Source organism: Oncorhynchus masou, chromosome 3 (genome assembly GCF_036934945.1).
Source record: "Oncorhynchus masou masou isolate Uvic2021 chromosome 3, UVic_Omas_1.1, whole genome shotgun sequence".
NCBI classification, from domain to species: Eukaryota; Metazoa; Chordata; class Actinopteri; order Salmoniformes; family Salmonidae; genus Oncorhynchus; species Oncorhynchus masou.
This window is the reverse complement of record NC_088214.1, coordinates 5,748,204-5,775,649: the sequence shown is the minus strand read 5'-3', so window position 1 is coordinate 5,775,649 and position 27,446 is coordinate 5,748,204. Positions and strand designations below refer to the sequence as shown.

General features: G+C 40.8%; 1 protein-coding gene and 1 long non-coding RNA gene across 3 annotated transcripts; one reads left to right on the top strand and one right to left on the bottom strand.

Moving 5' to 3' along the window:
* Positions 1-6,893: 6,893 nt before the first annotated feature.
* On the bottom strand, positions 6,894-19,311 carry LOC135509176 (solute carrier family 22 member 13-like). Of its 2 annotated transcripts, none has more exons than XM_064929612.1 (10): positions 18,914-19,311; positions 18,711-18,814; positions 18,376-18,530; positions 18,063-18,231; positions 17,748-17,868; positions 15,609-15,718; positions 15,271-15,485; positions 9,252-9,360; positions 7,342-7,548; positions 6,894-7,119 (listed from the first exon to the last, which is right to left on the bottom strand). In XM_064929612.1, exons 1-10 carry the CDS (start codon positions 19,286-19,288, stop codon positions 7,041-7,043), a joined length of 1,644 nt encoding a protein of 547 aa, XP_064785684.1. In that variant the 5' UTR covers positions 19,289-19,311; the 3' UTR covers positions 6,894-7,040. The 2 variants fall into 2 exon arrangements, with proteins under 2 accessions (XP_064785684.1, XP_064785692.1); XM_064929620.1 differs by having other exon boundaries at positions 15,609-15,703.
* Positions 18,461-20,964, top strand: LOC135509188 (uncharacterized). Its single transcript, XR_010450905.1, has 3 exons — positions 18,461-18,544; positions 20,539-20,651; positions 20,736-20,964. It is a non-coding gene; the product is annotated as an uncharacterized LOC135509188 (long non-coding RNA).
* The last annotated feature ends 6,482 nt before the right edge of the window (positions 20,965-27,446 follow it).

Genomic DNA, 27,446 nt, shown 5'->3' with positions numbered 1-27,446 from the left:
ACAATTCCTTCGACCTCATGGCTCTATTTTTGTTCTGACATGCACTGTCAACTGTGGGAGCTTATGTAGACAGGAGTGTGCCTTTCCAAATCATGTCCAATCAATTGAATTTACCAATCAAGTTGTAGAAACATCTCAAGGATGATCAATGGGAACGGGATGCACCTGGGCGGAAATGTGAGTGTCATAGCAAAGGGTTTGAAATCATATGTAAATAAGGTATTTCTGTTTTATTTATTTGAATTCATTTGCAAAATTTTCCAAAAATCGTTTTTCAAACCGTATTTAAATTGTGGTTTTTTTGGTAAACAAAAAAACAAACAATTTAAATATTTTTCCAGCAATCATATTCCAAAATCCTTGATAAAATGACATTTCTCATAGAAGTTTCATACATGTATTCAGTATCAAGGGAAATTAGAAACAGAAAAAGTGAAATTCATTCCAACATTCTATTATCAACAAACCTGGATGAAGATGTTCTCAGGGGAAAGCCGCATCTCCCAGGGAAACATGAGGACTTGACGTTGTGGTACCTGGCAGGACAGCCATCATCTGTTTTCTGAAGCAGTTTGGACTCAAAATAACTTTCTTGAAACACTCCACCATAGCTCTCTAGGCCATGTGCCCCTACCGCCACCATTGTGAACCTGTAGCAGGCATCTTCTCTGTCTCCTTATCTCACCTATTATACAATATGTGTTGATAGGTACATCAAACCAAGTAGATACGTGGCAATATGCACAACTTCAATTTTCTCGCTACTTATATCTCTGTGTACACTATTTTTTTTACCCGCGCGTGTCTTTCATGTTTGGGTGTGTCGTAATTTCCTTTGTTTGGCCGTAGATGGCTATTACCAGCTGATCACCCTCTACTGTCATGTTTCAAGTGAATGTCTTTTTAGGGATCATGCAAGAACGCTCGTCCGGTTTGCCTAGTCGACTTTCGCTAGCCAGCCGAACTGAAGCATGCTGACACCTTAAAGGAAAACTCCACCCAAAAACTCACATTCGGTATTTATTTCATTAGTCCATTGTTGACATAATCCAAAATCTTTTGCTTGTCATCAATCAAGTTTTCAAGATATGTAACTTTCAAAATACTGAAATCCTCTCTGTATTGGGGTGATGATTTCTGTATTTTGAAAGTCACTTATTTTGAAAACTTGATAGAGCAGGGGCTTTAGTCAAAACTGTAAGTTAGCCATTTAGGAATATTCACTGTCTTTTTGGTAAACAACTCCGGCTTAGATTTGGCCTTGTGTTGTAGGTTATTGTCATGTTGACAGGTAAATTAGTCTCCCAGTGTCTATTGCACAGCAGACTGAAGTAGAGGTCTGCATGGGACTGATTTCTTCATCCCCCTCCTGCCTTGTAACTGTTCATACCGCATCCGTCTGTTACTTTAGGCATATGTGACACAGCTCACTTGCCAGACATGGTCCAGGCAATTTTGCATTCTGTAGGCAATGTAATAATGCACAAAAATAACCTAAAAAAATAGCTTAGGTTACAGAGATTCTCACATGGCCCATTATATGAAGACATCGATATTACTGAGCTATATCAGCCAATATTCTAGACATAGTCTGAAGAAAGCAGAGTCGGAGTGATTTGCACTTTCTCTTAAGATATTTTTATAGCCTACGATTTTCAGACGAAGACAAATATGGGTGATCAACATTTATTTCCAGGCAATATACAGGCAACTATAGCCTAATCATATTTAATAAGTACATTTCCTTGGAAGATACCTGACAGCGATTCTCTGCCCATACATAGGCAGCCTACTCTATTTCAATGAGACTACACATATACTAGCTGCACTTGATCTCGTACATCCAAATAGGATTGGAGATGTAGGCCACTTAACTTGAAGCAGCGAAATGCTGAGAGTGTGTGAATAACGTGACAAAGATGTTCTTTTAATACAATAGGTTAGCCTACGCAGAAAGATGACCGTTTCTAAATAATCTGCGGTGCAAGAAAAATATTTTCATCCCAAAATCACCACAAGGATCTCTGTTGGACCCACTTGCATCCCCCGGGAATGCAGCCCTCTAGACTGAAGTAGTTTTTCCGCTAGGATTTTGCCTGTGCTTAGCTCCATAAATGTTTTTATCCTGAAAAACTCCCCAGTATTTGCCAATGCAAGCATACCCATTGTCGTGTCTTTGGCTATGCCGGATTAAGTGATATGACATTCTATTCTATAAAATAATTTCTCCGTAATTAATATTACCTGATTGAGCTAATCATGTAAATGTAGTTAACTAGAGTCGGGGCACCATGAAAGAATATTTATAGAGCTGTTATCTTCCGAATAAACTCTTAAAGACCTAGTAATATTTTCCATCAATAGCAGTCAATATTAATCAGCACCTTAATTCAGTCTCATCTGAAAGTTGTAAATTCTTGGTCTTCACGAACCCTGGCTAACAAGTTGAATCAGCAATACAAAATTGGGTTTAAATTATTTATTTACTAAATACCTAACTAATCACACAGAATTACACATACACATAATTAATCACAACTTGATTACAAATTACGTCATAAAGGAAAACGTCCCTGGCGGGCGGAACAGATGGTTACCCAAAGAAAAGGAGGTTGGATTTGAGTGAAAGAGCGGGAAGACTGAAGAACAAAGGGAGAAGTGATGTCACTATTGTAAATACAGGATATTATGCATTCTAAATTACCGCCCACTTGGGAAAGGAAAATGCAATGAATATTTACTCTGAGCTGCGCTTCAATAGGTTGGTGGTAGATGGAAGGCCGAGTTGCCCAAGAGTTCTTCCATCCTTTGAAGAGCGTCTCTGGTGGTAAACTGTACCCGTTTTAGTAACGCCGTTATGTGGTAGATGGTATACTCTGTCTGTCCTTTCCCAGTTCAGAGTTCAAAGTTCATACCCCGTTGCCATGCTTATATGCTCATGCTATATTCTGGCTGGTATTGTCGAAATTCATCATATTCAACGTGTCAATCGTCCTCTTCACGTGGGAATTCAATGCTAATTTCGTTGGGTAGCTGAGATTGGCTTTGCTCTGTAGGTGTCACCGGCCCTTCTAACGTCAAGGCAGTCGCGTTAATGTCCCCAGAACAGGAAGTTATATTGTCGTCAAGGCTTTATATAGGAAGGGAGAGGAGGGCGTGTTTCATAGTTGAAAACCAATGTCTCTTCACGTGGGCGGGCCACTGAGTCGGGCCTAATTCACTCATGAAAACTCAATTCTCACATGTTTTAAGCTAAAATCACATTTCATCCCCCCTCAGAAATAATTTCATATCCAAACATTTAAATTGCACAACCATTCCATGTGAATCTGATAACTATAATGTGTAGACTTTCCACTGTACAGTTTATGTCATCCTATCATTGATGAGAATGTCTCAGATGACAACCGAACTGACATCATATTCATTAAGTACCAATGCATATGTTCAACTGGTTGGATTACCAAAATATGGTTCATTTCCCCCCACCTTCTGATGTTCCCAGAATCTCTATGTAAACCAAGGGTTTTTAATAGTCACATCAGTAGGGTAGAGAGAGGAAAAAGGGGGAAATGTATTTATGACTGTCATAAGCCTACCCCCAGGCCAGCATCATGACAGCAGTTAAAAACTCGAAGCCACTTCCTGGCCCGAGGCAACCCGCCTCTGGCCTGGACCCTTGTCCTTCGGAAACTGCCGAGTCTCCCCCGTGAAGGAGAAAGTGTAGAGCTGCATTCTGTTTCTGTTTCTCCTTGAAACGGGTCTGTAAGGACTTGATAGCCGAGCCAAACAATGTTATTTGGCAAAACTGGCTCATTCAAATACAGTGCCTTGTGAAAGTATTCGGCCCCCTTGAACTTTGCGACCTTTTGCCAGTGGGACACAATCATGAAGTGGAACAACATTTAATGGATATTTAAAACTTTTTAACAAATCAAAAACTGAAAAATTGGGCGTGTCAACAGGCGTGTCAACTTCTCCAGAAGTTCAGCGAGGACCAAGCAGCGTGTCAACAGGCAGGAGCCACAGGAGAAGCAACAAAGGCAGCAACAGCGGTGCAATGAGGATTGGACATGGGACGATATTTTGGATGGCAAGGGTTGTTACACATGGGAGGAGATCCTGGCGGGAAGGGATCGCCTTCCATGGGAACAGGTGGAGGCAGCGAGGAGAGCAGAGGCAGCCGGAGAGAGGAGCCGGCGATATGAGGGAACACGGTTGGCAAGGAAGCCCGAGAGTCAGCCCCAAAAATTTCTTGGGGGGAGGCTCACAGGGAGTAGGGCTACGCCAGGTAGGAGACCTGTGCAAACTCCCTGTGCTTACCGGGGGGCTAGAGAGACCGGGCAGGCACCGTGTTATGCTGTGGTGCGCAAGGTGTCTCCAGTGCGGGTGCATAGCCCGGTGCATTCTATTCCAGCTCCGCGTATTGGCCGGGCTAGATTGAGCGTCAAACCAAATGCCATGAAGCCGGCTCTACGCATCTGGCCCCCAGTGCGTCTCCTTGGGCCGGCTTACATGGCACCAGCCTTACGCCCGGTGTCCCCGGTTCGCCTGCATAGCCCAGTGTGGGCTATTCCACCTTGCCGCACTGGCAGAGCAACCGGGAGTATTCAACCAGGTAAGGTTGGGCAGGCTCGGTGCTCAAGAGCTCCAGTGCGCCTGCACGGTCCGGTCTACCCAGTACCACCTCCACACCCCAGCCCTCCGGTGGCAGCTCCCCGCACCAGGCTTCCTGTGCGTGTCCTCGGCCCAGTACCACCAGTGCCAGCACCATGCATCAGACCTACTCTGCGCCTCGCATCTCCTGCGCTGCCGGAGTCTCCCGCCTGTTCAGCGCAGCCAGAGCCTTCCTCCTCTCCTGCGCTGCTGGAGTCTCCCGCCTGTTCAGCGCAGCTAGAGCCTTCCTCCTCTCCTGCGCTGCTGGAGTCTCCTGCCTGTTCAGCGCAGCCAGAGCTGCCAGCCTGCATGGAGCAGCCAGAGCTGCCAGCCTGCATGGAGCAGCCAGAGCTGCCAGTCTGCATGAAGCAGCCAGAGCTGTCAGTCTGCATGAAGCAGCCAGAGCTGCCAGTCTGCAAGGAGCTGCCAGTCTGCACGGAGCTGCCAGTCTGCACGGAGCCGCCAGAGCTGCCAGTTTGTAAGAAGCCGCCAGAGCTGTCAGCCTACATGGAGCAGCCAGAGCCGCCAGTCAGTGTGGAGCAGCCAGAGCCGCCAGTCAGCATGGAGCAGCCAGATCCGTCAGTCTGCCAGGATCCGCCAGTCAGTCAGATGCTTCCAGATCCGCCAGTCAGCCAGACTCTTCCAGATCCGCCAGTCAGCCAGACTATTCCAGATCCTCCAGTCAACCAGACTCTTCCAGATCCGCCAGCCAGCAAGGATCTGCCGGAGTCAACTACCTGCCTGAGCTTCTGAGCTTCCTCTCAGCGCTGAGCTTCCTCTCAGCGCTGAGCTTCCTCTCAGCGCTGAGCTTCCCCTCTGTCCCGAGCTGCCCCTCTGTCCCGAGCTGCCCCTCTGTCCCGAGCTGGAGCCCCTCTGTCCCGAGCTTCCCGCGTCAGGAGGATTTTGTGTTTATCTTCATTTATTTGGACCAGGGTGTGGCAGATGTGGTGTGTTGATTGGGTTTGTGTGTGGGGTCCATGGCTGTCTAAAGTGGTTCTCAATCAGAGGCGCTGGAGCCGCCACCATGTTGACATTAAACATGGATCGCACGTTCTTTTGTTTTGTAGTATTTGTATTGACGTTTGCATTGCATTTTGGTCCGACTCTCCTTCACCGCATGAAAACCGTTACAGTATATACATATGAGATGAATAATGTAGGGTATGTAAACATTATATTAGGTAGCATTGTTTAGAGTGGCTAGTGATATATTTTACATAATTTCCCATCAATTCCCATTATTAAAGTGGCTGGAGTTGAGTCAGTGTGTTGGCAGCAGCCACTAAATGTTAGTGGTTGCTGTTTAACAGTCTGATGGCCTTGAGGTAGAAGCTGTTTTTCAGTCTCTCGGCCCCAGCTTTGATGCACCTGTACTGACCTCGCCTTCTGGATGATAGTGGGGTGAACAGGCAGTGGCTCGGGTGGGTGTTGTCCTTGATGATCTTTATGGCCTTCCTGTAACATCGGGTGGTGTAGGTGTCCTGAAGGGCAGGTAGTTTGCCTCCGGTGATGCGTTGTGCAGACCTCACTACCCTCTGGAGAGCCTTACGGTTGTGGGCGGAGCAGTTGCCGTACCAGGCGGTGATACAGCCCGCCAGGATGCTCTCGATTGTGCATCTGTAGAAGTTTGTGAGTGCTTTTGGTGACAAGCCGAATTTCTTCAGCCTCCTGAGGTTGAAGAGGCGCTGCTGCGCCTTCTTCACGATGCTGACTGGCACTACACAGCTGACTGAAATATCAATGCTTGATAAGTTGATCAGCTCTGGGCAATCAGTGACTTCGTTTTTCCTTCGTTTTGTCGTCCCCCCCTCGAAATTGTTTATTTTTTAATATGTTTATATTGGTCATCAACCATTGTGAACATAACTAAACTACTTGGGCTGACTGACCAAGAAGTCAATCAGGATACAGATTATTTAGCCAGACCTGTCGGACCCCTGGACACTGCGACTCAAGAGTTAGCAATAGGCTGGCTCGGTGGTTTCACAACAATATTTACAGATTCATTGGGTAACATCGGTGATAATCCATTTTATTTATACAAATTTAAGTAACAGTGTATATATCATTAGATTCCTTGATACACTGCCAATGTATTAAAATTCAAATATAATAATAATAATAATAATAATAATAATAGGTTCATTTAGTAGACACATTTATCGTATGTTTCTGATCCATTTAGCTAGTGAAAAGAGTTACAAAAAGAGTAAAGTCATTTTTTAAATTCTATAAGCCAAAGTTAAAGACAGCAAGTTATGTGGCCCATCCAGGAATCAAATTCAAAACCTTGGTGTTACAACAACCATGCACCAGCCAACTGTCTTACTAACTAAGCCTTGAAAATAAATTTACCCAGAAAAAAGACTTACATAAACATGACTTTATAGTTTGGTAGATTGTTCAGAGTCGTAATCATCCACTTTGAAGCCTTTGTCTATCTTCATGGCGATAGTCACATTTCTACAGGAAAAAGGAGATATCAATGACACCAAGCTTCAAAAGACAACAAAAAGTTATACATCCTTAAACAACTTCTTTGTAACTTATTTAGATTCTCCATCTGCCTCATATATGAACGAATGCCCTCTTATAGTTCCACAATATTCCTACAAATGCAAAAAAAGGATCAGCCAAGTCTTATGTATGTGCATCTTTCCTCACATATCCTCTGGTACCACCTACCTCTTCCCCTCGGCCTCATCTGTAGAGTCAGGTAGTTCTGTCCTCCTGGTCTCAGGAAGCAGAAAGACCAGAGCCCCACCAACCAATGACAGGCTGCTGAACACGATCGTGGGGATAGACCAATGGTATGTGGCCAATATGTTGAGCATTGGTGACAGTATTCCAGCAATTCTGATCGCTATTGAGCCCAAGCCTGTGGCCGTTTGTCTGAATTAATGAAGGAGCAAAGGATGTGATACATTAAGGGTTATTAAACCATGTAAAATAAGATATATTCATGGGCCTTATATGTACATGTACATAAAAGATAAATATATTTATACACACAAAAACACACACACACACACACACACACACACACACACACACACACACACACACACACACACACACACACACACACACACACACACACACGTGTGTATGCATTCGGAAAGTATTCAGACACCTTAACTTTTTCCACATGTTGATACGTTACAGCTTTCTTCTAGAATTTATTAAACAGTTTTTCCCCTCATCAATCTACACACAATACCCCATAATGAAAAAGGGAAAATAAGGTTTTTACAAAAAATATCACATTTACATAAGTATTCAGACCCTTTACTCAGTACTTTGGCAGAGATTACAGCCTTGAGTCTTCTTGGCTATGATAGTAAAAGCTAGTATTTGGGGAGAGTCTCCCATTCTTCTCCGCAAATCCTCTCAAGCTCTGTTATGTAGGACGGGGAAGTTGCTGCACACCTATATTCAGGTCTCTCCAGAGATGTTTGATAGGGTTCAAGTCCGGGCTCTGGCTGGCCACTCAAGGACATTCAGAGACTTACAACGAAGCCACTCCTGTGTTGTCTTTGCTGTGTGCATTGTCCTGTTGGAAAGTGAACCGTTGCCCCAGTATGAGGTCCTGATCGCTCTGGAGCAGGTTTTCATCAAGGATCTCACTGTACTTTGCTCTGTTCATTTTTTCCCTCGATCCTTACTAGTCTCCCAATACCTGCAGCTGGAAAACATCCCCACAGCCAGATGATGAGCGGTGCCTGGTTTCCTCCAGATATCATGTTTTACATTCAGGCCAAAGAAGTCAATCTTGGTTTCAACAGATCATTGAATCTTGTTTCTCATGGTCTGAGAGTCCTTTATGTTTCTTTTGGCAAACTCCAAGTGGGCTGTCATGTGCCTTTTACTGAAGAGTGTCTTCCATCTGGCCACAATACCATAAACACCTGATTGGTAGACTGCTGCAGAGATGGTTATCCTTCTGGAAGGTTCTCCCATCTCCACAGAGGAACTCTGGAGCTCTGTCAGAGTGACCAACGGGTCATTGGTCACCTCCCTGACCAAGGCCCTTCTCCCCCTATTGCTAAATTTGCCCGGACTGCCAGCTCTAGGAAGAGTGTTGGTGGTTCCAAACTTCTTCCATTTAAGAATGATGGAATCCACTGTGTTCATGTGGACCTTCAATGCTGCATACATTTTTTTGGTACCCTTCCCCAGATCTGTGCCTCAACACAATCCTGTCTCGGAGCTCTGCGTACAATTCTTTCAACCTCATGGCTTGGTTTTTGCACTGTCGACCATATATAGACAGGTTTGTGCCTTTCCAAATCATGTCCAATCAATTGAATTTCCCCCAGGTGGACTCCAGTCTAGATGTAGAAACATCTGAAGGATGATCAATGGAGACAGGATGCACCAAATTTCAATTTTGACTCTCAAAGCAAAGGGTCTGAATACGTATGTAAATACGGCATGTATGTATATTTAAGTTTTTGTTTTGTCATTATTACGTATTGTGTTTAGATAGATGATTGATATAAAAAAAATCAAGTTTAGAGTAATGCTGACCCCTTCACAAAAAGTTAAAGGGGTCTGTATACATGTACATGTATATAGAAATATATAGATCTTACCTAACAGAGGTGGGAAACAGCTCCTGAACATAGACGTTGCATATGGATCCAGCATTGTTCATGAAAAACCTCCCAGCAGCAGCAAGAGCAGTAATAGCAACAGCGTTGTCTAAAATCGAGTTAACATACTGCACATCAACATGTTGTTTTCTCATCTCTGTATGATCAGTCCACTGCCTATGGAATCATGTATTAAAAAGTGTTATACTAATGAAAATATATTTTATATTTGAGAATCTTTAACCTCTTGAAACTCTAGGGGCGCTATATCATTTTTCGATAAAAAGACGTTCCCGTTTTAAGCGCAATATTCTGTCACAAAAAGATGCTCGACTATGCATATAATTGGTAGCTTTGGAAAGAAAACACTCTGACGTTTCCAGAACTGCAAAGATATTTTCTGTGCGTGCCCTAGAACATGAGCTACAGGCAAAACCAAGATGAGACGGCATCCAGGAAATGAGTAAGATTTTTGAGGCTCCGTTTTCCATTGTCTCCTTATATGGCTGTGAATGCGAGAGGAATGAGTCTGCCCTTTCTGTCGTTTCCCCAAGGCGTCTGCAGCATTGTGACGTATTTGTAGGCATATCATTGGAAGATTGACCATAAGAGACCACATTTACCAGGTGTCCGCCCGGTGTCCTGCGCCGAAATTGGTGCGCAAACCTCTGCTGCAAGTATTTTTCCATGGAATTCAGAGAAGAATGCAGGCTTCCACGAACGATATATCAATGAAGAGATATGTGAAAAAACACCTTGAGGATTGATTCCAAACAACGTTTGCCATGTTTCGGTCGATATTATGGAGTTAATGTCATGTCTTATTATGTCTGTTCCTGTCCTTTCTCTTCACTCTGTCTCTCTCTGCTGGTCTTATTAGGTTACCTTCTCTTTCTCTCCTTCTCCAGCTGTTCCTCATCTCCCCTAACTACCTCGTTCACCCTTTCCCCACCTGTTCCCTTTTTTTCCATCTGATTAGGTCTCTATTTCTCTCTCTGTTCCTGCTACTTTCGGTGTCAGATTCTCGTTTGTGTTTCTCATGCCAGAAGCAAGCTATCGTCTCGTTTGCTTCCTCCTTGTCCTATCCTGTCGGAGTCTGCCTGGCAGGTGCATCCTGTACACTACTAACTGTCTTTCGTTTGCACTGTGTCCAGTTCATCTGATGCTACGTGTGATCAGGTACCACTATTCAGTTAGCAATCAAAATATAAAACATTCTCTATGACCCTCGCCTACCCAGAGCGACCTGCAGCCTGTCGCCGCTACCCAGCTATTCTCCTCTGCTGCTAAGAAGGGGACTCTCTTGCTATTCATCAGAGGGACTTTATGTTTCATTTGTCGCCCTCTCTGCGGGTAGTCTATTTTGCCATTATCAACGTCTGAAGAGGATCTATGTCTTTCCTGTGTTCTCATTAAAGAACTCTGTTTTTGTTAAACCGCTTTTGGGTCTTCACTCAAGTGCATAACAGTTAATTCGGAAAAAGTTTGACGTTGTTGGTGACTGAATTTTCGGTTCGTTTCGGTAGCCAAATGTGATGTACAAAACGGAGCGATTTCCCCTACACAAAGATGCTTTCAGGACAAAAAAAACTGAACTTAAAGCCCATAAAAATTTTTCTTTCACAAGCCACCTGGGAGACACAAATTTTGATTTGTTGGCAAAAAAAACGTTATGTTTTGAAATATCCAATTTTATTTTTCTTGCAGGGATGAAATCGTTCCAATTATCATGATTGTGTCCCACGGAGATTTGTTGTTCCAGGTGATAAATGGAAGTCAAAGTCCAGACCTGAAAAATCGAGAATTCTTCGAGCTGTTTTTGGGAAAAAATGTCAGTCTCTCGATGTGAAAAACAAAAAAATACAGTTTTATATCTTTGTTGATTCTTCACAAAAAAATACAGTTTTACTGCAGAGATCTACAGCTGAGGTGGGATCTTTATGTTTGAAGCCTGAAATGTGGCAAAAGGTTGCAAAGTTCAAGGGGCCGAATACTTTCACAAGGCACTGTATATCCTAAATATCGATCTATGAAAAGTGTGATCCAGGAAAAAACAGCGTTTTAAAACGCAACGTCATATTTTTAAATTAAAAAAGTTGACGATAAACTTTCACAAAACACTTCGAAATACTTTTGTAATCCAACTTTAGGTATTAGTAAACGTTAATAATCTATCAAATTGATCACGGGGCAATGTGTATTCAATAGCTCCACGTCTTGAACATGAATCATGTATAAAATACATTATTAAATATGAGAATACTTTTGTGAAGATAGCAATGTGATTTTAGCCTTCTAAATTAGATCATTGTTTTTCATATGAACTTTTGCCCAGTCAGTAGCCACGCCCAAGTGAGCTCAGAGTTCGTGTCAGCATGATGGAATGCCCCCTTTGGTCAGAGTGCTTAAAAGGACTCTGTAAGAAATAACATGTAGACCTAAAAGATGTGAGGCCGTGGTCCACACCTTGAAATGGTTAGAAACGTTGTACTGAGACCATACAGTGTGGAGTGGTGGCTACATGGCTAAAAATGGTTTTGAACTCTACAGACCAGCCTGACGTACAGCGTGAGCTGAATGTTACAAAATGATTTAAACTCTACAGACCAGAAACATGGGACGGTAGTCCATAGGTTTGAAATGGTGAAACTCACTCTAAATCTCTACAGAAGAAGATAACCTCATCTAGGAGACCAGAAACATTCACAGTCTGCAGCTGTGCATGTGAAAAGTGTCCAAAAGACACGATGTGGGAAAGAAGAATCCCTCTGACACAACCGTTGGTACTTCTGAAGAATTTACCGAACAAACACTTGAAGACCAGAGAAACTACAACTGAGGACATTGTGATCTCTGGCGTACAACCAGAGCCTTACATCGAGCCACTACCCGTAGATGGATCGATTGGTTTCAATAGAGACGACAGAGAAAGACAGCTACTAGAGACGACAGAGAAAAGACAGCTACGTGTAAATATATATTACATTTGAATGTAAATATATATTAATCCGAATGAGCGGCGGTTAGGGTGCTAAGTATTATGGTTACTGTGAGCGTAGGTTCCAAATGTATATATGATAAGTTGACTCTCCTTGTCTCTCCCTCTCTTTCTTTCCCCACCCCCTTTCCATTGTGTAACAAGCCATCATATCGTGTCAGTCCACTAGGGACTTTTATCTCATGTATGTGTATTCTGTGTTATTATTTAGTTAGTTAGTTAGTAAATAAATAATTATGTTTCATCAATAAGGGCTAGGGTTCTTGCGACGTTCAGAATGAGACTGACGAGGTAATAATAATTCATAAGTGACTGTTCAGAACGAGACTGATATGGGGTAATGATGATTAATAAGTGACTGTTTAGAATGAGACTGACGAGGTAATAATAATTCATAAGTGACTGTTCAGAATGAGACTGATGAGGTAATAATGATTAATAAGTGACTGTTATTGATGTCAGAGATATCTGAATATATTAAGAGTTTAAGTTGAGAGATAACTCGTTAAACCTTTCCCGTGATGCCACAATTTCCCAAAGAGTTAACCTGATGGGTAAGGTGTTCCGCTAGCGGAACCCCACGACAACATTCCGCTGAAAAGGCAGCGCGCGAAATTCTAAAATATTTTTCCGAAATATGTAACTTTCACACATTAACAAGTCCAATACAGCAAATGAAAAATAAACATCTCGTTAACCTCTAGCGACGCGTAATCATAGCCTCAAGCGCATTACCATAACGCAACGTTTCCTATTCATGAAAATCGCAAATGAAATGAAATAAATATTCAAACACAAGCTTAGCCTTTTAACAACACTGTCATCTCAGATTTTCAAAATATGCTTTTCAACCAAAGCTACACAAGCATTTGTGTAAGAGTATTGATAGCCTAGCATAGCATTAAGCCTAGCATTCAGCAGGCAACATTTTCACAAAAACAAGAAAAGCATTCAAATAAAATCATTTACCTTTGAAGAACTTCGGATGATTTCAATGACGAGACTCTCAGTTAGATAGCAAATGTTAATCTTTTCTAAAAAGATTATTTGTGTTGGCGAAATAGCTCCGTTTTGTTCATCACGTTTGGCTAAGCAAAAGGCCGGAAAATTCAGTCACTACCACGCCAAACCTTTTTCCAAATTAGCTCCATAATATCGACAGAAACATGGCAAACGTTGTTTAGAATCAATCCTCAAGGTGTTTTTCACATATCTATTCAATAATATATCAGTCGTGACAGTTGGTTTCTCATCAGAAGCAAACGGAAAAATACTGCAGCTGGAGATTACGCAATAATTGCAACGGAGGACACCTCTGGTAGATGTAGTCTCTTATGGTCAATCTTCCAATGGTATGCCTAAAAATATGTCAAAATGCTGTCGACACCTTGGGGAAGCGACAGAAAGCCTAAGCTCATTCGTGGCCAATTCACAGCCATATAAGGAGTCATTGGCATGAGGCGGTTTCAAAAAATGCGGCACTTCCTGATTGGATTGTTATCTGGGTTTTGCCTGTAACATCAGTTCTGTGGCACTCACAGACAATATCTTTGCAGTTTTGGAAACGTCAGAGTGTTTTCTTTCCAAAGCGGTCAATTATATGCATAGTTGAGCATCTTTTCGTGAAAAAATATCTTGTTTAAAACAGGAACGTTTTTCATCCAAAAATTAAAATAGCTCCTCTATATCCAAGAAGTTAATTTACCCATGGTGTGCGATTTCCAAAATGATTTACATTGAAAGCACAACATATGATTATGTTAGCTCATAGCCAAGTCAAAAAACACATCAGATGATGATACTCATAGGACATCATGTTACACAATACATGTATGTTTTGTTCGATAATGTGCATATTTATATCCAAAAATCCCAGTTTACATTGGCGCATTAAGTGCAGTAATGTTTGGATTCCAAAACATCTGGTGATTTTCCCAGATATACTCATAATAAACATTTATAAAAGATGCAAGTGTTATTCACATAATTAAAGATAGACTTATCCTCTATGCAACCGCTGTGTCAGATTTAAAAAAAGAATTACGGAAAAAGCATAATCTGAGAACGGCGCTCAGTACCCAAAAACAGCCAAAGTCAACTCCACCATCTTGGAGTCAACATTAGTTAGAAAGAACACTATAAATATTGACTTACCTTTGATGATCTTCATCAGAATGCACTCCCAGGAATCCCAGTTCCACAATAAATCTTTGATTTGTTCGATAAAGTTCATAACTTATGTCCAATTGGTAAACAAATCGAAACGCGCGTTCAGGTCCAGCCAAACGTCGGACGAAAAGATCAAAAAGTTCAGTTACAGCCCGTAGAAACTTGTCAAACTAAGTATAGAATCAATCTTTATGATGTTGTTATCATACATTTTCAATAATGTTCCATCTGGAGAATTCCTATGTCTGTAGAAAAGCAATGGAACGAGAGCTAACTCTCTCATGACCGCGCTTCACCTGTCTGTGGCACTCTGCCAGACACCTGGCTCAATCCCCTCTCAATCACCCCAACCTCACAGTAGAAGCCTCAAACAAAGTTCTAAAGACTTTTGATATCTAGTGGCAGCTGTAGGAAGTGCAATATGACCCCATTTACACTCTATATTGGAATAGCAAAGAATTGAAAAACTACAAACCTTAGATTTCCCAATTCCTGGTTGGATTTATCAAAAGGTTTTCGCCTGTCATATGAGTTATGTTATACTCACAGACATCATTCAAACCGTTTTAGAAACTTCAGAGTGTTTTCTATCCAAAACTACTAATAATATGCATATATTAGCATCTGGAACAGAGTAGCAGGCAGTTTACTCCGTGCACCTTATTCATCCAAGCAACTCAATACTGCCCCCCTGTCACCAAGAAGTTAAAAATACAATGAAAAATACTTATCTTTTCCCTCAAGCACTGACTTTTCTGATAAATACTATGATGAGGGAATTGCAACTCGCTCGGGATAAGAGTATCTACTAAATGACAAAAACATATAAATCTATTCCAGTTGAAACTTTACCTTGTGGAACAGCCAGGATTAGGAAGCATGTGAATCCGCCAGTCAGAAGGGTGGACATTAAGGATATCTTCCTCCCCAAATATTCCAGTATAAAGATGCAGAGTATATGACCTGGTATCTCTGTGAGTCCGAACATGAGCTGTGTCAAGAAGATGTCCAGGCCAAAGTTTCCAACGTTAAAGGACAGACAGTAGTAGGAGAGGTTTAACGAGAACCTGGGATTTCAGAGAGACACACAAAAACAGACATCACATTTGTTTGTCATGATGAGATTTATTATGGGCTGAAAGTTGACCAATATGAGATATTAAGTTATTGAGAGTTATTAAAGAACTTACCATGCAAGAGTAATAGTTAAGAAGTATTTCCTAAGTACAGGAGATCTGATGAGAATGAGTATGCCTCCCTTCTGAACAACTTTCTTCTCAGCTATCTGGAATAGAGTTATCTTTTACAGAAATGAATAATTATAGACACTTGAATCTCTGCTTCCAAAGATTCAAGTAACACACTTTGCCATAGAGATCCTATTAAATTACTAGAGGGCCTATGTAATAAACCTTCAAAGTTCCAGAATGGGTTGAAAACAGCAGTCATAGATGAGCTTAAGACGTCAATCAAACTTGAGCAAAACAATGGAATTGTCATCCCGAGTTGCCTCATTGACCACCAGCAAAATGTGCCTACATTTAGACTATTGTTTCTTGTACGCATGTCAACCCCAACACGTTCATGTCATCATTACAAAACAACTGCATTACAGTATAAAACGACTGACTACCACCACTGATTTCTGAATGCTAGCTATGCTAACCAGCTTATGCGAACGGGAGTTAGCATTTAGCGGTCACTTCTTCCAAACCTGAAAAGGGACAACTTATACATGTTATGCAGCGAAAGCCGCCAAGTAAGGCATGTGATATCAGAAATTGTGTAATCTATTGTCAACCTAAAATATTGCCATATAATTACAAACACAGTTTATACAAGTTTTATGCCAATTGTCTGTAAAAAATAGCCGGGATCCTATTTATAGCCTCAAGCTCATTAGCATAACGCAACGTTAACTATTCATGAAAATCGCAAATGAAATGAAATAAATATATTTGCTCTCAAGCTTAGAGTTTTGTTAACAACACTGTCATCTCAGATTTTCAAAATATTCTTTTCAACCATAGCTAAACAAGCATTTGTGTAAGAGTATTGATAGCTAGCATAGCTATAAGCCTAGAATTCAGCCAGCAACATTTTCACAATAACAAGAAAACCATTCAAATAAAATAATTTACCTTTGAAGAACTTCAGATGTTTTCAATGAGGAGACTCTCAGTTAGATAGCAAATGTTCAGTTTTTCAAAAAATATTATTTGTGTAGGACAAATCACTCCGTTTTGTTCACATTTGGCTATGAAAAAAACCTGTATCCAGTTATAGCCTCAAGCTCATTAGCACAACGTAACGTTAACTATTTATGAAAATCGCAAATGAAATGAAATTAATGTGCTAGCTCTCAAGCTTAGCCTTTTCTTAACAACACTGTCATCTCAGATTTTCAAAATATGCTTTTGAACCATAGCAAAACAAGCATTTGTGTAAGAGTATTGATAGCTAGCGTAGCATTTAGCGTAGCATTTAGCGTAGCATTTAGCGTAGCATTTAGCGGGCAACATTTGCACAAAAACCAGAAAAGGATTCAAATAAAATCATTTACCTTTGAAGAACTTCGGATGTTTTCAATGAGGAGACTCTCAGTTAAATAGCAAATGTTCAGTTTTTCCTGAAAGATTCTTTGTGTAGGAGAAATCGCTCCGTTTTGTACATCACGTTTGGGTACCAAAAAAAATAAAAAATTCAGTCATCAAAACGGCGAACTGTTTTCCAATTTAACTGCATAATATCGACTGAAACATGGCAAACGCTGTTTAGAATCAATCCTCAAGGTGTTTTTCACATATCTCTTCATTGATATATCGTTCGTGGATGTCTACTTTCTCCTCTGAATCGCTTGGAAAAAGACGTGCAGCTGAAGATGACGTACCAATTTCGACGGAGGACACCGGGCGGACACCTGGCAAATGTAGTCTCTTATGGTCAATATTCCAATGATATGCCTACAAATACGTAACAACGCTGCAGACACCTTGGGGAAACGATAGATCGGGCAGGAACATTCCTTGCGCAATCACAGCCATATAAGGAGACAATGAAAAACAGAGCCTCAAAAATCCTGCTCATTTCCTGTTTGAAGTTTCATCTTGGTTTCGCCTTTAGCATCAGTTCTGGGGCACTCACAGACAATATCTTTGCAGTTTTGAAAACGTCAGAGTACTTTCTTTCCAAAGCTGTCAATTATATGCATAGTTGAGCATCTTTTTGTGACAAAATATTGCGCTTAAAACAGGCACGTTTTTTTATCCAATAATGAAATAGCGCCCCCATAGATGTAAGAGGTTAAACAAATTCCTAAAGCACATTACCTTCTCTAGAATGGTATCTGGAACTGTGCGTTTGTTGATGGCTGCTACCCTGAGTATCAACTTCTTAGCTTCCTCTGTTTTCCCCTGATCCAATAACCACCTGGCTGATTCAGGAATAAACCTGGAAACACAGAACAGGCAGACAATTTTACAATTATAATTAATACTGATAATCATTAATATTCAGTTTGGGTGCTCTAATGCTCGCAAGAATTGTGTCAAATTGTGGTGCTTCCGATTGGCTTTGTAATGCCCCTAAGGTCTTCATCAGTTTCAATAGTTTTAATATTGGTCCAAGACAACACGTGGACACACCATATGTACACTGCGACCACTGCTATTGGTACAGCCATGACAAACTGGGCAAGTCTCCAGTCTCGGTTGAAGAAGATCATCCCAGCAAGGATGCACTGGCCAACTCCACTGAACGTCTGACTCAAACAAGACGCATAAGAACGTTTTGTCACTCCGACCCATTCAGTTGCTGTAAAGAAGGAACATGTAGTAATGTTAAACAACTTAATATGACCGGCTGACTGACAAATCATTGACTGAGTTCTGTTATCTCATGTTCTTTTTTTACATTTTATTATAGAGCATAGTCTATTTGAAATGGACATCACTTTACCTAATACAATGCAGTTGATTCGAAATCCACCAAATGCGATCCCTACTAAAAACTGGGATGCCATATACAAATAAAAGTTTGGAGACAAGCCTGTCGTTACAGTAAAAATGAACATAATAACCATGGGTATCTGAGTTGCTCGTTGGCGACCAAATCTGGAAGAGAAAAGGTGAGAAAACTGTGTTTGTTAAAACTGTTTGAAACCTACTTTTGAAGGTTTGATGAATGTTCCTCTTGATTTACTTGTTTATGTTTTGTGGTGTTTTTTTTTACAAAGAGAAAGAAAGAAACCAAGAAGTATAGGACATTTTATTCATAACTTCCAGTGTGCTTACGATTCAGCAAAAGGTCCAAACAAGAGTGAACCAAGAAGAACGCCAGCCATGAACACAGTTTGTGCAAGTCCGACAACATTAGCTTTGCCACAGACAAGATCAAACTGCAACAAAATAAAATCAGATAACATACAAGCTCATTAATGACATGACAATATATAGTCTTATGTTTAGTAAAAAAACACTCATCTATTCCTACTTACATCAGTGACTATGGTGGCTTCATACACTATATTGTTGTACACCCATCCATTCTGGCAGTCAGTGGTCTGATTGAGTCCATGCTCCCTGATGATGTCAATGTCCCAGTCTACAGGGGTAAACATCAGGCACCTACTGAAGGTTCCATCCTCCTGCCGGGGCACGGTCAGATTCAGCTGTTCCTCACTGCTCAGATTGGAACCAGCTCTAAGTATCCAGTCAGTGTTACAGTGGCGCTCAGGGTCTGACTGGATGAAAATCAAACTAGCCAGGTGGAAAGGCAGGACAAGATTCGGGAAGCATAGTCCCAATAGTATGAGCTTCTGGAATAATCCAAAGTCTCCAATGGACCTCAGGATCTCGCCAAAATCAGCCATGTTCAAGAATCAAAGAAATGATCTGCTTGAGGAGCTTCAGAAAGAAGGTGCTTTGTCAGAGAAGCCTTTATGCAAGATAAATTAATGTTTAACTCTACTATACCACAGTCATTCAGCAAGCATGATTCAGCACGTGTAGAAACAGGATTTTTAAAGAAGAACAGTTAGAAGGAATATAACCATTCTGCACTGCCCGTTCCCTAGTTATACAACATTTTTTATATATATATCTAAATGTTGTGCCCCAAAATAATTTAGTTTCACTATAAATCCGCTTGGGAGTTTCAAAACGACGCAAGCAAATCAACATTATACAATTTACCACAGGAGGTTGGTGGGACCTTAATTTGGGAGGACAGGCTCTTGGTAATGACTGGAGTGGAATCAGTGGAATGGTAACAAATACATCAAACATGTGGTTTGCAAGTGTTTGATGCCATTCCATTTGCTCCAGTATGGCCATTATTATGAGCCGTTCTCCCTTCAGCAGCCTCCTGTGAATTTAACGAACTTCAAATTTACAAGAGTGAGATAATCCTTCATTTGCTAAGGAAAATCCTTTTTATAGTCCAAATCTGTGACTTAGATACTGGTGTCATATCCTATTAGCTATCAGCATTTTACTTTTAAGACCTGACTTTTATCAAAAAACGTTCAACTCCAACCAATTCCAGTAAAACTTATTTTGGATTTTTATCCACCCGAAGAATTTATAGCCTGGTAAAACCAACCTGATAGCTGCGTGAACACCAATCAATCTGGTTCCACCGGGATAAGGGAACTATGTTGGAGTGAACAACTATTACACTTTTGTCATTTGAGAATGTAAACAGCCAATTGAATGTTCTGGGCGAGAGACCATCATCTTCGGGCAAGTAAGAAACTGTGTCTGATCTGCCAGATGGACAAGTGTCTTTGAGAATTGAAATGTGAATCCCTGAACAAGCGTATGGTACAACGAGACAAAAGGTGTCTGTCCAGAGTCCACTTTCATAAATCAGTGACACCAGAACTTGCATCTGTTGTGAGTGTCCAGGGCTGTAAGAGAAAGGTCCATTGGTTGTGGCCCAGTTGTTGGTGTGCAGGGCAGAGGTTTCTGAGAGAACTCCTCACTCTGCCATTGCTTGCTGAAGACTGGGAGGAGGTTCAGAGACCCTACTACGCCCTCTGGTGTTCATCCGATGTCTTCCTAAACTTCAATTTATCCCCCTGTGTACACCCTCTCTCTCTGATTGTGTGGTTGGAGACAGGTGTGCCGGAGTCTGAGCAGATCCCTACCAGCTGCAAATCGTCCCATAAATCAAGACCTCTACATTTACTCATCCCTGCCACCTCCACTCTGCCAGATCGTAATCTCTGCTCAGTCAGTTATCACTCTAACCTTTTGTCTATTCTCAAGATCCTGTTGCTCTGCTTTGCTTACATCATTTTTGTCCTCTGCTTGCAGTTACCGCTCTGTCTTTGGTTCCTGTCTCCTGTTCCACATCTCACCACCAACCACCTTCCTCTGGATATCACCACCATTACCTTGGATTCCCCTCAGGGCCTGTTCCCCTGTTCTACTCAGCCAACTCAAATCTCACTCTACACTCCTGGTTTTGCAACTCATCTGAGCTACCCTGGTTCTGCCTCCCATTTTCTCTGTGATCAATAAACCTTTTTGTGCATTCATCCCGGCTTCCTCTTCTGAGTCCGCTCTTGCGCCCCCCCCCCTTCGCTCATTGTAACAAATTGAGATGGCAAAGTTATTTATTGTAAACCATCTTGGCAACCCGACAAGTAGACAGTACGGCAATTTCATGTAGCAAATAAAAAGTTATCTGAAACAATTTTGTTCAATAATAAATGGGTAGATTAGTGTAGTGTTTCTCAATCCTGGTCCTGGGGACCAAAAGGGGTTGACATTTAGATTTTTTTGACCATGGCACTACACAGCTGACTGAAATATCAACGCTTGATAATGTCGTGGATAATCATTTCAAAATATAACACTTACAAGAACTTGTGAATTAAATATAGGATTTTAATACAAACATATCAGAAGCCTCGATGGTCCGCGGAACACACACCTTTTTCAGAGCACTCACTCTGATTTATACACATACAGCATATGAGTCCATCCCACATGCAAATGAAGTTACTTCCCTCAGTCCATCTGCCACTATTATATCCCAATCTGTGCATCCTGCTTGTTCACTCCCAATAACGCCCATATCTGCTTTCCGTCAGATTATAATGGTGACAAGACCCTTGCTTTATCCCTGCACTTAGCTTAATGCGTTAGTTTGTATGTGTTTTATCTAGGATCAGCAGACTATGTGTCTCCTCTGTTTTTAGCGTGTCCAGCTATACTAAAAACACTATACATTCCTCTATTTTATAGGCCTATGCTTTGGCCCTGTATTTAGCTCAATGTGTTCCTTTGTATGTGTGTCTTTATCTCGGATCAGCAGACTGTGTCTCCATCTTTAGTGTGTCCAGTTGCCCTATGCGCCTATGTGTCGTCTTCTCTTCGTGTGGTCTGTTTAATGTTCAGCTGTCCTATACTCTGATGGCCTTACTCTGGCCTCCTGTCCTATACAATAGACAATGCATTTTACCAGAATGGCAAATGCACTCTAAGTGTATCCTTCGCTTGTGTTACAGTATTATGTTCCTGCCTATATGTACATCTTTCTCCCACAAAACCCTCCTCTGGTGCTTATTTAGCACCAAAAATTACACTAAAAGGACATATAGGGTGGAGCATAACACCAACAGTTGATTAACAAAAATAAAGCTTACAAATCACCTGGACCAAACATCTCCAGATCCTACTTGAAACATAAAACACTTACAAAACCCAACGAGACCAAACATCACCAAACAATATCATAGATAGGAGTAAAAGATCCAATTAGAAACATTTAAAGAAAACCTAACTAGACCAAACATCTCTAGTATTTCATAAGAGTAAAAGATCTAATTCGGTATAGAAACAATAAAAATAATACATTACATTTTGATGAAGCATGAGCATGTAGTATGCCCACACATCCAGAAACTATCAGCTATTCCTTAATCCTGATTCTTTAACATTTCAAGAAATAATGTTACTTGTGTGATATTACCACATTTTACCTTTGTGTTTTACAATCATTACTTTATGAAATGTACTAACTCCTGCAGTTTCTAACACCCAAATAGTTTATTTAATTAACTATAGTGTTTCCCACATCCATCCCATTATCTCCATAGCTGTAGAAACATTCATTTATTCCCCCTTTTCTTTTCTTTTTACAATAGTAACCCCATCATTATGAGGATCATTCAATTCAGGTCTTATGTTGCACATTCATGTTCTCCCAACGTATTTTCATTTAATTCACTTCTGCCTTTAGTGTTACCTAGTGCCAAACTGCATTCTATGTTTCACAAAGGAATGTAGTATTTTCTCTGAATATTGAACATTTTACATTTAACACATCCTTCAAATGATGCAAGGTCAGGTACTATCAAAAGATCAGACAAAGGTGATTTTCTACACAAAATACAATTGTCCATCCTATGTTTATTTCTGCTGTATACTTAGCCCATTCGTACCACTCATTCTTCACTACTTCTTCTCGTGTGGTGTCCTTGAGTGGTTCAGATTCTGAGATAGATGTCGTTTTTACAATGTTCTTGTCTTGAGGTAAATCATTAGAGTTTGTCAAAAAGTTCCAAATGTCAGTAAAGAACCCTCCTGGTTCTGATGCTTTCTAGCTACCACAGGCTCTTCCTGTTTAGGTATTGGCGTAAGACCAATTCTAATGACTGAGGTGCTACTCCCTTCGGTCAATCTTGTTCTCGTTATTTCAACTATTAATTCTTCACCTTCAACTGGTTCAATCTGATTCATGGTGAGCACCCACTCGTCTACTTCTTTGGTTAACGTCAGGTCACATCCTTTTGAGTCCCAAATTACTTCTCCCTTCGTTTGATGATGTGTCCATCCACCGAATGCAATCTCCGGTAAGGGTTTGATCCTTTTGTCTTCTGTTCTCCTGTTTCAGTTATATGTTGAGGTGGGACAGAGATTCTAACCTTGTCAGTCTTTTTAGATTGTTTGACTGGTTCCTCTCTTCTCTTCCTGTTTTTATCATTTATCTTGATCGTGAGTGCGTGCATCATCTTCGTATTGTCCTCGGTTGTTCTTACTCTATCATTGTCACTGTTCTTTTGTGGTCCTAATTTCAATTGTTCATTATGGAGACCAGGTAAGAGCTGAAAAGTCAATTGTGGGAAATCCCCATTTCCTTCATCTTGCAGGACTTTTGTTTTTCCTTGCAAGATTTCCCCTTCTGCTCTTGGTAAGGCTTCTCCTCCACTTTCTTCGCCTGTTGTTCCCTCCTCAGGCCGAACTGGGCTTCCATCTGGGAAGGCGTCCATTTCAGGGAAGAGATGTTCCCATTCTTTAGGCGATACCTCGGGGTCCCACTGTAGAGGGCTTCTGTCAACAAGGTCTGCCCCAACAGGTATATCATCAGGAGTAGCAGACATGTTACCCCCCCCCCATTTCTGGGCTTTCTGGCCATACTGGAGGAAGCTTTGGTTGTTTGTCTCTTTTCTTTTCAGCCTCTTTTCCCCTGGTGCTTCTTCTGAGTGCGGTAGTTGATGCACTCGTTGTATCTTGGCTTGTATCTGGTCTGCCATTTTCTTGATTCCTCCCTGGCGTTTTGATCGTTTCCACTGCTCCTGCTCCATCCGGGCTCCTGCCTGGTGAATCAGCATCCTCTGTGTCCTCATCTCTGTATGGTTGTGTTCTTCTCTTCGTTGGGACTCGGGTGCAGTGGTTTAGATGATACCACGTCTTGCTTCCTTTCACTTGGACGGCCGTGTTTGTGGCTGTTGCCACCTCGTAGGGTCCTTCTCTCCTCGGCTGATCCCACTTCCTTCGGAACACTCAAACGTAGACTAGATCTCCTGGTATCACTGGGAGAGGTCCTTCTGATCCCCTTGGATCATCAGATGTGGAACCTCTCATCCTGGTTCAGGTTTCTGTCTTCTTTCTGTGAGGCATTCAGACTTAGAGACTTATAGCCTCTGTTCTATGATTACACCATACATTCTCTTACTTCCATCACTCATCACACAAACTGTCATTCCAGCTGAAGCTGGCAAACTCTTCTCCATCTGGTTTCCTAAACATAAAACTTGGAAAACAAAGGACAAAACATAACAGTATTGACAATGTTATGTGTTATGCATGAATATATTCATGAATACTGAAATCTGAGACCATGACAATTCCCACTCTCTCTTCACCTGACTCTATGCCTCCAGGATACTTTTCTGCTGGACTCCACAAAAATGGAAGCCCTAATAAGCTTCCTCGTGCTTTTATCCAGTCTTCCCCTTTCGGCCCCAGGTTCTGAGAGGTGTTCCCAAATCATGTAATTTTTTATTTTATTTTTTTAACTTAGTTTCCCATCTGCTCTATTTCAACTGATAAGCATGTGCATAACCTTAATCAACATTATTTCTTCTTGAAGTAATTCAACACTGAATGGACTTTCACATCGAGCCTTCAACATGTTGTTTAGAGTACAATTACCCTAACATCTATCCTTTTTCACATGATACATTTAACAAATAAAACAAGTAACCCCCAAACTACAGTGGAGTCTAGTCTCTCTCTCTCTCTCTCTTTTGTTTCACGTCCTCTGTCATAGTGTTTTCAAGCTCACCCATTATTCAGCTGGACCTTACTTCTTGTGAGACTTATGCACCCACCAAAGAGAGACATGACGATCTTTACCACTGCAGGTGCTGTAAGAAGTATATCCCCAGCCTGGTGTATCTTGATGTACACTCAGTCTCCAGAATTCAGCCCATGCCCTTCCATCTGGCCTCTTAGGTGCTGTTTTTTTCCTGGGGACATACACACTAACACATGGGTTATTTCCTGACAACAGATTTTCTTCTTATAGCAAGATCACTAAATCTTAATTTTTTAAATAACAGCCCTATGTAAACATTCTGTCTCAAATACCTGGCCTCCTGCCATAAAAATATTCATAATGATAGCCAAATTATGGTCCCTACAGCAACTGCTGTAAGAATAACATGTAATCAGTCAAGTGTCTTCCAGTTGGAAGAATATCCAATCCTAACAAAACTAAGTCCTAAGCTTTCTTAAACTTTTGCTCTAGTGTTCAAAATGCCACTACTTATTACTTTTACCATAATCTAGGTATGTGTAATGTTCTATTTACTTTTAGAATTGTCCCTATATTTTATATCCCTATATTTTTACAAGACCAACTGTCCTTCCTTTTCTGTCAATTATCTTGTCTATTAATATACATTGTTTCTAGAAATAACACCCCTCTGCTGACATAACCTTCATATATGAGCCCCCAATGTAGTTATAGTTTTTCTAACCCATAACACATCAGTCACTACTCCTACTACTCAGTCACTACTCCTAATTTCCTTTGATACATACTTAAACATTCTCAAATCATTTTTAGTCAATTCATGTCAGTCCCTCCTCAGGAACAATATACACACTTATTTTCCTCAAAACAAAAATAAATTGACCAAACAAGAAAAATAGTAAAGTAAATTATAATAACTGCATATTTGCAATAAATTACCACTATTTGTAATGTAATTACACCTGGGGAAAACGTCCATCCGTTTCGTTCTACGCCCATATTGGTCTCTTTCTTCTTCATCCTTGGGTGTTATCGCACAACAGACTACCTTTTATTCAATTACTTATATCATTCCAATTTGTCACTTCAATTACAATGACATTGTAAAACAAAAGAAACAAAAACCTTTAATCTAATATTCTGCAAGTTCTGTCAATCCACCTGTCTCAGGATTAGTTTCCAGAGCCTCCCTAGGCCTAGTAAATTTAAACAGTCCTATATCAAAAAAATAACTAAATGTTGTTTATAAATGGTCCAACCCAATATTCAGGATAACAGTCCTTAGTGCTTACTTTAACTCAAATTTGACCTTCTCAATTCAATACATCATTCCTTAAATAATTAACATTAAACTAAACTTTTAGTACCAGTAATATCTATTTTACCATGCGCCCTTTTGCCTCTGTTTTTCTGTCATGAGTGGCCTGGTAATAAAAGGTCATTACCCCAATCCCCTTTAGTCTTTCCTCTCCCAGCACATATCATTCCAGATACAGTTCACAGGTCATCAGACACAGTTGCCCCTCACTATTCAGCCAGTAGTGTGGGTTTGAGTTTCACACACACTTGTTGTGGTGATAATCTCTCCCAAGCATTAATGTATTCTGACATCACATTCCATGATAACTCCCTTATTCTACTGGCGATCTCTCAGACGAGTTACAGATTATGTAGTTATCAACATAACCCTCGCAGAGACCCCCACTCCAATAAACTATTTGGAGTAACTGTTATCCCTTGTTAACATATATTTCCATTTTATATTTTATATGCAGAATGAACAAAGCACATTTTGTATTTACCCAAAGACCATAACCCCAGGGAACTGATAATTTCTCCTATGAACCCATGTTAAATAAAAAATAAAAACCTATTTGGATAACTAGTCAATTTAAGATTACAACTCTTCATCTTTTTCCCAAGGAAATAATAGAATTTCAAAGTGATGGTACACTTTGAATAGAGACTGGTGTTTCTCAATGATTTTATAATTAAATCCCACCTGTTCCAACAATTTCTAGTGAAGTTGATCAGTCTTCACGGGAAATTCTTAGGGTTCAGGGCATTTGACACCATTAAAATGTTTCCACTCTCTTTTCTTTAGAAACAACTTAAATACATTTTCAAAAACATTTCCATCCTTCTGCATACCCAATTTGAAACTGAATTGAAAAAACCCTTCCAAAGGGAAATCCACTATTGCATATAGGCCATGAACACACATGAGCTGGCCTCACTTATCCGGAACTCCAGTTATAGCCTTATCCAGATACTAAGACTTTTAAAGTGGCCGAATATCTCTAACTGCGTTCCTCAGTACCACAGTCTCCAATGACATTTTGACCAGAGAAAATGTAACCCCTTTTTTCTGGAAAAGAAATGTACATTTCGTTAACATTCACAATGTTACCTTTTAATTCAGCAAGCTAATAGTATTACATATATATTGATTTTATTCTATAAGCGTTTTAGCAGTT